Source organism: Lepidochelys kempii, chromosome 4 (assembly GCF_965140265.1).
Source record: "Lepidochelys kempii isolate rLepKem1 chromosome 4, rLepKem1.hap2, whole genome shotgun sequence".
Taxonomy (NCBI): Eukaryota; Metazoa; Chordata; order Testudines; family Cheloniidae; genus Lepidochelys; species Lepidochelys kempii.
This window is the reverse complement of record NC_133259.1, coordinates 88,886,517-88,898,950: the sequence shown is the minus strand read 5'-3', so window position 1 is coordinate 88,898,950 and position 12,434 is coordinate 88,886,517. Positions and strand designations below refer to the sequence as shown.

Sequence of the window (12,434 nt, the reverse complement as noted above, 5' to 3'; positions counted from 1 at the left end):
TCATAGTGAACAGTTCTGGATAAATCGACTTTTAAACTGGCCTCACATAACAGACCCAGCAAAATGTATAGTCATCATGAAAATTTCTCTAATATAATTATACTGAGGTGCAAATTGATAATAAAACTGAATTAGCCTCTTAAACGAATAGCAGTATTAGTATGATAACATGGTTTGAAATGTCTAGACCAATTGTTTTTATAACATTACCAATCTGTATGTTTATAATTGTACTGCTTTATCTACACACTCCCTGCTGCTTTAGTACTTAGCTAAACTGTAATGCTAACTAGTTGTTGCCAGTTTAAGACTTTTATCAGAAAATATAAAGATGTCTTTGTGATTGTAATTGAAAATGACACATAAGTGCACCCAAAAAGTTCCTATTGTCAAGTTATCTCCTGAGGGCTGTGTTCTTAAGTAATACCCAGAGTTTAAATAGATTTTGTTATACCCCTGAGCCTTAGCTCACTAAGTAACTGATAAGATAGGCTATGTTTTCACTCAGTTCTGCTGGTCTGCCCTAGTAAATGGTGCTGCTGTTTGTGCTGTATTCCAGCAACGTAGTTTCGCATCTTATCCCACCATGCAGCCAGGCAGGAGCCACCTCAAAATGTCAGGGAACAGGGCTATTATGAACACATAGGGGGCAACCTCAGCTCAAGCCTGGAAATATTGCCTCGACCAGAAGCATCAGTGCTGAGGTGAAACCAGCGAGTCAGTACAAAGGCCACACTAACACTGACTAGTCTTTGCAAACTTTGTGGGTATATCTGGCTAGTGGGTTATTTTACCTGTTCAACCAATGGCACAGTCCTGCTCCCACAAAGTCAATGGGAGTTTTGGCACTGACATGAATGGAAACACAATCAAGCCCTGAGGGCTCAAATACATCCTGGCATGGTGGCCAAATGGAAGTGCTGACTGAGCCTCAACCCCCATTGAAGTCACCCAGAAGTGGGTACCTTTCCATCAACTTCAGTGGACTTTGGAGCAGGCTCTTAACGCTAAGGGGAGGAGTAAGGTAAGCCTTGTGTCAATCAACAGCAAAATCTGCCGGCCAGTCAGAAACATTAGTGCCAACCTGAAGCATATACTATTGCCAAGTGCACACGGTTCCAGCAACCTTAGGTATTTTTTTTAATTAGTCATATTTTTAATAGACACCTGTTTAGACTGGAAGACAAAAAAAGAACATCTTCAGGCAGGCACAGGTTTGACCTGGACTCCTTGTGGGCCATACAGACCCCAGCTTCAGCCTTTGGTAATGCCAAAAAACTGCATCACAGAGGGTAGTGCTGGATAGCGACTGTGGAATGGTGGCTTCAGATCTCCTGGTGCAGAACGGTGACAGCCGTATAACCTTTGTTTAACGCTCTCGTATTTTTTTGTTGTCTGGCTTCTGTCATATCAAACCTACTCAAAGGCATGACAGGAATACACTCTGTAAAACAACTGTTGTGGCACTAACAAAATGCAACAAGGACTTTATCCTGCTATCCACCATATGCAAAACTCCCATTAACTTCAGTACAAATTTCGCATGACTAAGAACTGAAGACCTAAACTCCCAAAAAATTCTAGGTTGTATCTAACAAAGAAATGAAATGTATACCAAACTATTACTAAGGGCAGTGAAGCAAGAATAAAACAATGCATTTCACTATGGTTTAACAGTCTGTCAACTATCTTCATAGACAAGATTATTTCTCAGAAGTATGTCAAGAGGCATGACTGACTTAATATAGAAATTAGTGCATTTAAGATGGGTAGAGCTAAGTAAAATTGTTGAAAACTTGCCCATGAAATGTCTCAAGAAAACTTTCATCATTTTGCTTTGGGTGTGTCCCTGCTGCTTATATTTCATTTTAAAAAGAAAATTGACAATACGGTTATTTTTGCATCAAAAATGTGAAAATTTGAGTTTCAATTTTGAAAACATTTTTCATTCTTGAAATGTGGTAAATTTTCTGGTGCAACTGACTGACTTTTGAAGTTCATATCAAATTGTTCAAAACTCAGATTTTGAGTTGTTTCACCCAGGGTGAATTTGGCTTGTGAAGATTGTGGTAACATGTATTTGAGAACCTAGATGTAAATTGGAAGCTTTGGGTGGCTTCCTGGCCCTAGTGAAATCTATGAGAGTTTTGCCATTGACCTCAATAAAACCAGGATTTTACCCACTGAGTTTATTAGGTAGCTTAATTCACCAGCTGTTAACTGAAAATTACACAAGGAAGCTAGAAAGCACTAATCCCCTTCCATCCCAACGTCATTCCTCTGCAGGATGGAGTGGCATATGTTCAGCCAATGAAACACAATTCAGAAGCACTATATCATCAAAAGAAATCATCAGTGGTTCATTGGCGATCCTGAGAGCAGGACACTATTGCCTAGCACTTTTCTGTGATCACTGTTATGACACCAGAGCTTCTGTTCATTTTAGACAGAGTGGCAGGTACATATGTTTGATTTTTCAAGCTTAGTAAAACTGCTACCAAAGCAAACCTCATCATTCATCATAATATGTCATCCTAACAAGATGCAAGTCTGAGATACTTCACATTTTAACCCACCAGAGGCAGTCAGTAAATAATTTATGGGCTACCAGAACACCTCTTGTCATGAATCTGATATGCTTAACAGCTAATTACATCTATGTAGGGATTATGGTTTACATTGTAGTTTTATAGTAACAAAACCCAAGCTTCCTAAGATTCCATTAAACAGCTCCTTATCTCAGATGTTGTGATGCTTATCAGCACCATATGTTAAGAACTCCTGCTATGTTTCCAGATGACCCCAGGGAAGCCTTCTAGGATTTAATTAGGTTGAAATGTCAGGAGGGCAGGAGTTGAGAACATAGCTTGTGACTTACAACACATCATTCAGCCAAGCAGAATTTAAACCCAGGTCTGAAATCCAAATAAAAGGTCTTTATAATCTAGCTTTTATACCTAATAAATTTGTCAAATAGTTTCAAAATTGTTAACTTTTTTTTCCTCTGTTATTGCTATACACAGTACTGTGATGTAATACAGGGCACGTAGGCATCCTTTATATTAGTGATGGGTGAACCTCAAATGAATCATGGTTTGGGTTTCAGTCATAGGAAAATGCCCAAGTCCATCTTCTTCTCTTCAGGTTATCCACACTTTCTGAACACACTATACATAGAACCACTTAACTAAGACCTGGAAATGACCTGTTAGGTTTGCCAATCCATCCCCCTGCCATTGCAGGATTGTCCCTAGAGTACATTTCTAATGCTTTCTCCATACTCGTTTTAAATGACCCAAGTGATGGAGTTCTGCCACCTCCATAGGGAGACTTCCACAGCTTAATCCATCTGAATGCCAAAGCTTTTGGGCCTACGTTTGCTAGATTTGCTCAGCCGAAGCCCCCATTGGAGCTTTTACACCACTGGGAGCTTTGTCTGAGTAAGTACTGTAGGATGATACCTCCAGGGACAAAACTCAACCCCATGCACCCAAAGAAGGGCCCTAATGCCGTGGAAATGTTATGTTTTTGAAGGATGGGAGGCAGACCAGTCGAGAGACTTGCATGTGGTAGCGTACAGTTGCACTCAGAGAGGAGGAATTGTGGGAAGTCTGACAGTATGGCGGTGTACTGCACAAAGCCATTGGGATGTAAGCCCAAACTAAGGAGACAACAGGCCATGCCTGCCCTTTCCACCTCCAGCCCTGTGGTGGTGGGCATGGCCCTTGCTTTCAGGTAGCATAGCCATTCCTCAGCTGCCTGGATTTTTCTCCAGGAACAGAGCATTTTTGCACGGGCTTTTCTTTGTGCCATATGTGCAGCTGCTTAGGTGACCGCTAGGTCACTGAAGTGTGACAGATCACGTGTGGGTGTGGCTGTTTGGGAGCCTAGAAAGAAAACTGAGAATGTGCTTATCCTGCTTTATTGCTGGTTTAGTCGTTATAAAGCATTCTGACAAATGCATGAATTAATTCTGAGAAATGAAGCAGCGACGTTTTGCCCATTGTTAGACTGGTCTTACAGCAGGATGGAGATGGATTTAAGCCCCTGATGATAGCCTCCCACTGGAACAGCAGCACCCAGGGAAAAACTATCACTTGCAGTACAGCTTCTTGCCTTTTTTGGCGGGGGAGAGTGGTGGACAAAGAAATAAATGACTATATGGTATTAGCTAAATCAGTGGCCTGCTATTTCCAGTATCCAAGCCCTGTAGGCCTCAACGTGGTGCTGTACACTTCAGAAGAATGGAGCGGAGCGCATGATACAGGCGTCAGCCTTGGTTATCCAACTGAGCTGCCCATCACTGCATGAAGTGCCATTGCTTTTGAGGGAGGAAAAGTTCATAGGCAAAACTTATGCATGGACTGTGTTTCATAGAGATGTCCCCAAAAATCAGAAATCTTTTGACTAGAGCTGGACCCAGACCCTGTGTTTGAACATTCTTGACTTCTGGGAGCATTCAAAGCCCAAACCTTGCAACTGGCCCTGTATTTACAATGGGGCTGAACCAAAACTCCATAATGGAAACACTCCTGAACTTCAGGTATCTGGATGCAGGTCCAATTTTGAGGCTCCATCCCATGTCTCCTTTGGGGGCAGATGGGCAAAGGGAGGGGTTGTGTCTCTGAGGTATCGTAGCTTTGCCAGGGCTGTTTGAGATGCAAGTCTCTTAAAAACATGTATTTTAGAATGTAAAACATCTGCCAAGGCAGATGTGACCTGACTGTGTCTAGCCAAGTATGCTGCATTCAGAATATAATAAAAAGCCCAGGTGTCTTTAAGGATGTAATTGCTATGGCCGCAGAAAAGAATTATGGAACTAAGTGCCAAATATGTGAATACATTTATAGCAGCTTTTCTTGTTCCTGAAACTGAATATATGTAAAAATAAAGAGGCTGATTTCCTGTCCTAAAGCAGGTGGGGGCTCATTCCTGTGTTTCTTAGTCATTCATAAAAAGGCTTGGACCCATGGAACAATCTGATTGGCTGGCAAGGAGCTGTGTCATTACTGGTCAAAAGTCATTAGCCAAAATATTTAAGTTGCCATTTTTAAAGGGTTCTGATACATTTAATGCTCTATTTGTTATATGTGCACCTGAGATGCTGGAAGAGTACCACTGACACACCACTGTGGTTCACATATATTAGACCAGAATGGGGGAGGAACCCAGGTTGCAACATTTTGATCCAGATTTCAAAACTCCCACGGCCTGGAGCATTTTAAATCTGGAGGAGATGGTGCTGCAGTGATGGTACACCCTCATTTCCCCATGGGCATTAAGAGGCTTGTTTCTGCAGGGACTCCTCCATGCACAGATCAGCAACGTACATGCCAGGCACAATATTATACAGATACAATATTATACGACTGTGTATATAACACAACACTTGCTGTCTTCACTTGACTGTGTAAAAATTGCCATTCAGGAATGTGATGTTCTGTGTGTTGATAGATATACATTATGTCAGAATATGGCATGGAACATAGTCCAAACAAAATGCTACATTATATAAAAATGAAATCTTCCATTATATAAAAAATAACAAATATACAGTACAATATAATTCAAAGGAAAGCCATCATAGGATTTAAGTGACAAACCACTTTGGCTCTACTGACATGCTCTCAGGGGGGCTTATTTTCAACTGTATTTATCTATTATTCTCTCTGCTGTAGTTACTGTTAACAAACATGTACAGAACACCAGAAATATGTATGGTGCTTTCCTGAGATTAAAAGGACGATGATCCCTGCCCCAAAGAGTTTGCAATCTAAGGTCCAGATTGCAATAGCCTTAAGTCCTTCCTTTGTGCCTGCATCTTCCATTTTGTGAGCACACAGGCAAAAGAAAATATGAGAACGCTACTGTACTCCATTTGTGGGAGAAATATGTGGCAAGCTGCAAAATGCCTTGCATGAAAATGCCGTTTATTACAAACAGCATTTATACAGGACATTAATTAGTATGCTTAGACTTCTATTTCCCCTCCCAAATGCAAGGAAACACTTTCTCAGAAGACTCCGTAGGTGCTAATATTCTGTTCCACTGACAATTCCATTGAACACTATTGTTTTTCTAGTTATTAGCATAGCCAATGTTTTACTAGCCGCAGTATGCACTCAAACATTTATACACAATAGTGGTGCACAATATAAATGGTTAGACACATAGATAAAGGTATATTTTATGTTTACTTGTAATAAAACACAAGTAAGCTTCCTGTTTTTGTTTCCCCATGACTTGCTCTTCAGTAGTAGAACTAACTAACAGCATTCAGCGAGTGTGGTGACGGGCAGAGTATAAGAACATGAGGAGAAAAGGAGAAAAGAGATCTACTCAAAGTCCCCTTGTCTTTTATATTTTCCAATCCCTTTTAATAAAGTAAGATACTTCCGGTATTATAAAACACGTTGTGACCCTTGTAACGCTACAAAACACTGATACAAAATGTGAATAGTACAATGTTCAGTATATATATATAATATATATTTATATTTTAATATATTATATTTATTTCTACATAAACAGGCTATAAATATTATATGTGCCATATTTGCCTTATACTCGTGGTTCCCAGCATTTGACTTTATAGTACAAAAACCCTTAAAAAAAATAAAATACATAAAGAAACTCAGTAGAAATAGCTGTACATTTTAAAAATCTTGTACATATACAGTGTTATCGTTACAGCTCTGGGCTACAAGAACACAGTTAAAAGCCTGTCCAACAATTAATTAAGTTGAAAATCACCACTCCTAGAAGTTTGAGCTGCCATGTAATAAGTCATTGATACTCAAGAGTTTATGGGGCAAATTCTCTACTGCTGTACATTGGAGCTGTGTCAGTTTATACCAGCACAGAATTTGGCCTTCTATGGGAGGAAAAAGAGTTTAAAAATAAGTTATAGATCGCTATGAGCCTTAGGTAACTTCTACTTTCATTTCTACTTGTTCCAGGGCCTGATCCATTGTCTATTAAAGTCCATGAGAATTATTTGCATATACTTTAGGAGGTTGTTGGATCAGGCCCAAATTCACTGACTTCACTAGGAAACTCTTACCCAAAGAAATATAGCTCATCAGGTCTTACCAAGGCAAATGTGTTTTCCGTCAAGGAGAGCAACCATCAACCTTGTCTTTGTTTAATTCAGTCTATATTTAGTCAGAAACCTTCAATTAGACACAGAGCTTAAATCGGAAGGTGTTTTTTTTTTTTTTTTGTAGGGGTCTCAGTAAAAAATCATTCTGAAACAAGAAACCAACACAGTGATATTTTCTTCCTGGAGCCCAGCCGCAAGGAGAAACAAAAGGCATGGATGGAGCTTTATTTCGTACAACTGGAAGCACAAAGCGCCCTGCTGAATGCTAAACCATTGCCTGTAGTCTTTACACCATTGGACAGACACTTAGTGTCAACATGTGTTTCATTTAGGTCTCAAAGTCCACAACCCGACTTTGTAATCAGAGAAACAAAATACATATGTTCACGGCAGTGACAGCAACTTATCATGAGCAACTGATGTCTCTTGAACAAGCGTCTTGTGGCTCATCACTGCACAATTTGCTACGTGATACTCGTGTCCTTCTTGTGAAAGCGGGTGTCCTGTGCATAAGCCCTGAATACAACCAGTCTAAGAAATACAGGCACGTTCCATATGATTTCCTGTTGTTTGTTTTGTTCTAAACAGTAGGCGAGCTGAGTGGAACAGCAGTGTCATAGGTAAGTGTCTGTGTGCAGCAGGTTTGAGGTGTGTCCTCTCTGGTGCTCAATAGTTCTGTTTCTTCACTAGAGTAAACTGTGGTGTCCATGTCATCAGAATGATATCCTGACTGGTAGCCACTCGTCTGGTTTGAGGCTTCAGACATCACAGATTCGTTACTTTTACTGGGCACCAGCATACTGCAAGAGAAATAGAAACAACGTTGAAATAACTTCTGAGAGTTTCCTTTGGAGGCCATCATTAGGCACATCAATTTGTACAAACCGCTCTTCTCCAAAACCAGCATGAAGCAGAGCAGAGTTGTCGTTAGCAAGGGTGGCTTGTACGCTGATATAAAAGCTTTTTTAAACGTGCACCGGATTATAGGAGAGATGGTTTTCCTCTTCACTCCCCTATGACATGTAATATGCATCCTGTACAGGGATCATTCTTATGGCAGTACAGGCTTACTGTGGGATATGAACTGTGGCCTCTGAGAGTGAAGTGGAATGAAAGCTTGGAAATGTGTCCGTGCATTGCAGTGTGAGGTTGCAATTGTAATTACAGTGAACCTTTGCTTGGAATGAAGTTGTCCTAGAAAAATAAGACCCTCAGAGGGGTTTTCACAGGAGTAGGTGAGGCTTTAGCTGTGTGAATCCCACTGACTTTTAGCTGAGTCTCAGAACTAAAATCCCGTACAATGCGCTGAAATTTACCCCTTTTGTCCTTCCAGCTCTTTGAAAATCATGGGTCTGCTTTTAAATAGAGAAACCCACAATACTGTTATGAACAGGCTAGAATCAGAACCACTCAAATGTGTACCATTGGCCCAGTATTCTCTAGTTGGTAGAGTAAAGGTGGAGAAAATAGCACACGTTCTCTCTGTGCTGCTGCTTGAAGTTCTGAATAGCTGCAGTGTACAGCACAGTGACAGCTACAATGTCCTAGGAGACCTGGGACTTGTTACAAGACACAGATAACCAGGCGTGCAGTGGTTTATTTTCTATATTTTATATGGCACACGAAGGCCATTCAGAGAAGAGTCTGTCTTTTGAGACAACTCATAGCCTAAGCATCTTCTGTAAACTGGATAGTCTTATTCCATCATATTTGCTGGCTGACCCTTACCTAAAGGGAACTGTCACTTGCTGAGCTCTGTCTTCCAGTGTCTTCAGCTCTTCAGATGCAAGAACCATCCCACTGTCTGTCTGATTGTCCTTTAAAGAGCCAAAGAGAGGCCGGAAATTGATCAGATGGAAACACACACAAAAATGGAAAAGCAACACAAGGAATATGAAGGGATGTAACAAAAGACAGACTTACATCTTGAACAACTTTTACAGCAGGTACTAAGGGCACATCTTCAAATGTTTTCACACTCACAGGTCGGCTTTTTCTCTTACTACCTTGTCGGTACGGACTGTAAAGAGAAGAATGGGTTTGTTTTCATGAGCCGTCTTTTGGGTGTATGATGATATACAGATGATATCAGACTCCTTTATCTTTCAACAACAAAGTTAATCATTTGTCAAAACATATTATGCAAACCTCAACTGAAAAGGGGAAACTGGCTAGAAAGTGGCATGTTTCTGACCTGCGGCTGCTAAAACCTTGATCCCCAAGCAAATCCTAAGGAACACCTTTTAAAAAACAACCAACTCCTTTTCTGAGTGATGCTGCAAGTTTCATTTCCTGCAAACTCCATATAAAAGTCTAACGAACAGAGAAGCTTGGACCACAATTGTATGTCTCTTTCTTTGGGCTGTACTTCTGACACTCCAAACTGGACCTGAGTCACCTACAGCAGACAGAGCAAACTGTCTCCTGTTAAAATGTGGGAGTTGGGGCTATGTGTTCAACATCTCCCCTTTCTTGAAGGCTCTTCTCCAAAAGAAGCCCTCCAAGCAGGAGGGAGTTCAGTAAATCAGTGACAAAGAAAACAGCAGTGGCCTATCACGGAGGACACAGATGCCCAAATCAGCAGCAACCTCAGAGTTCCCTCTCTACATAAGTGTAATGAAATGTACCTTGTTTCCAAGCTAGCCTACCTAAAACTAATGCAAGAGCTGCAGCAATATTGGCTCTGACCTAAGAAGGGACCACACCAACTTTACTTCTGGAAGAGTGGGAGTCAATGGGACAAAAGGCATCTCAGTATGCTACAGTGAGATCCTAGTCTGCTTTGTTGGCTGCAAAATGCTTCCAGCTTCAGGAACATAAAAATAAATCTATCCAAAGTCACATTTCATATTCCCCGCTCTCCGCCTCTTAGGGCAGCACTCCCACTGCTGTTTCATCAGAACAGACTAAAAATTGCAGAAAGCCCCTTTAAAACATATATTACCGATGTTGTTTTTTTTCCTTTTAGTCATTACAGAATAACAGGAAGAGTGGGTTGGGGAAAGCCATATAGGAAGTGTTACAAATGGAAAATGAGAGCAATGCTTTCAATTATATCAAATGTTTTCATCTTTTAAATGTAAATATTATCGACCATCACACTATTAAAACATGGTATTTAGGTGTTTAGTTATAGTACCTTGATTTCAACGGAAGCCCTAAGTGCACTGTTCCTAAGGAGGATAGGGCTTGATCCTGCACCAACAAAGTTAATGGAAGCTTTGTCATTGACTTTCATGGATGCAGGCTCAGTGCCCCTGCAATAATTAAACTGGGGCTGAGTGGTCTGAAGGGACTTTCTGGTTCTTATATGAAATTCTTCTATCTCTGCTCTTGTCTCTTGCAACAAACCCCTCCAAGTCACCCCTGCTTCTTCTGAGGCAGCAGAAAGACACTGGCAACCATCCCTGGCATCCTGAACTCTTGAGGCTGCAGTAGGAACCACAGATACGCCTAGGTGAGAAAATTCCTTCCTCCCCCACAACTTATGCAGATAAGCCCTTTCTTAAGCCCATATGCACAAGCTAGGTGCGGGTTCTGGAGTTTGGTCTTAAGTAAGCCTTCACTGTACACTGCTGGATAAGATTGCACGCTCTCTGCAATAGGGAACATCTATTTGGTACATGTTTTTACAGTGCCTACCACAACAGAACCCTGATCCGTGACTCGGGCCCCTAGGTGATACCAGAACACAAGTAATACATAATAAATAAGTATAATCAGTAACAGTACCATTTAACGAAACTTCCATTAGCCATCAGTTCATGACCCACCTAACAATGTGCTCATTTTCTGGGTAGAAATATCAGGGGACTTGTGTAAAGATAGGCTTTTGTTAATGAACCCATCACTAGGTCTATCATCCTTACCACACCAGGGTTTGTTACAAGAATATAAACAGACCAGAAAAGAATGACTAGACATTTTCTAAGGGCTAGCTAAAAATACTATCACAGCACTTTTGGACGAGAAACTGAACTCTTTAAAGGGCGGCAGGGGAAAATTGAGGTTATACAGGTGTTTCAGAAGCTAAGAAACTAGTGATATGCAGATCCTCCTACAGAGACTCTATGGCTTTATTCTTATCCCTATGAACAGAGTTAAATATGGACCACAGCAGCTGAAATCTCTTCCTTTCATTTTTCCTCCCCCAACCTGAACACAACTGCCTAGAGGCCACAGTGGGATGTTCACCATATAAAATACCTAATTCCTGCTGTGTTGTCATAATGGAATTTAGGATCGCAGGCTTCCTCTTCCGCCATACAGGAAACAGGTGAGGTTGGCAAAGAGAGTCCAGAATCCTCATCCATGTTCAGTGATACCATTAGAGGAAGGACAATGTAATCTTTACCATCCTGTAGAATACAGTGAAAAAAGTCAGAGTAAAATATATATACGCATTGTAAATAAGAATACTTACAATAAAAGTTAAAGCTATGGTGGGCTGCTTTATTTGACTATAAACAGTATATTATATTTGCTGGAGCATACATCAAAAGATTTGAACTTAAAGGGACATTGTCAAAGAGTTTTAGACCAAAATGTAGACCTTCTAATGGTTTTACATATCTGAGTAAGCAATCAAAACGTTTACTTTTTAATTTTTTATTTCAGTTACAACTGTAAGCTTCTTATCGTGATCTGGCTTTCTGCCCAGGGCCCTAGCAAGTCTAACGCTGGCCAGGCTTGGCGGATCCCCTGAAATCTGCCCACAGCCCCCCAGGGGGCCTTGGACCCCTGGTTGAGAACCACTGTTCTAGAGCATGAGAACTGGAAAGTGAAACCGACCAGTCTATAAGAATTATCCAATCTGAGTGAAAAGCAAAAGGTGAACAATAAGCAGAGATAAAAAAAAGATAAAACTATTTCAGTGTTAAATAGTCTAAAATGATATAACTAACAATGAGGATTTTTTAAAATGAATTTTATAGACAGTGTACACGTCAGATAATAATATAGTCACAGATTATTTCTAGTTGCTGAAGTCTCCTCATTGATGTATGGTGACAAATTATTTTGACAAGGAATGTATAATTCATTAAAGTACAGAAGATAAACCAATTATGTGCAGTGTGTTACAAATGATTATATTCTTTAAAATAAATTGGCCTAGACGATTATAATGATCTTTTCTTTTGTGATTTCTCAGTTGAATTTATAAATATATAAATACACACACACACAAGGCAAGTGGCAGGAAATCCACAGAAATGATATCTATCTATTTTAGTTTCATAGATTCATAGCACCTGCCCAGAATAGCCAATAAAACACTTAGGTTCCCAGGTGCATGCCCTAACCACTGAGCCATTGGTTATTGAGGAAGGCT

General features: G+C 40.4%; 1 protein-coding gene across 3 annotated transcripts in view; it reads right to left on the bottom strand.

Annotated features, from left to right (window-relative positions):
• Window positions 1-5,957: 5,957 nt before the first annotated feature.
• KDR (kinase insert domain receptor) overlaps window positions 5,958-12,434 on the bottom strand; it is a 42,434-nt gene continuing 35,957 nt past the window's right edge. For 2 of the 3 annotated variants that reach the window (XM_073342012.1, XM_073342013.1), the window contains exons 27-30: window positions 11,309-11,460; window positions 9,026-9,122; window positions 8,831-8,919; window positions 5,958-7,902 (exon numbers count right to left, since the gene is read on the bottom strand). In XM_073342012.1, the coding sequence (XP_073198113.1) occupies window positions 7,683-7,902; window positions 8,831-8,919; window positions 9,026-9,122; window positions 11,309-11,460 (558 nt within the window). In that variant the 3' untranslated portion in view covers window positions 5,958-7,682. The remainder of the gene's footprint in view (window positions 7,903-8,830; window positions 8,920-9,025; window positions 9,123-11,308; window positions 11,461-12,434) is intronic. The other variant, XM_073342014.1, reaches the window with a different exon arrangement.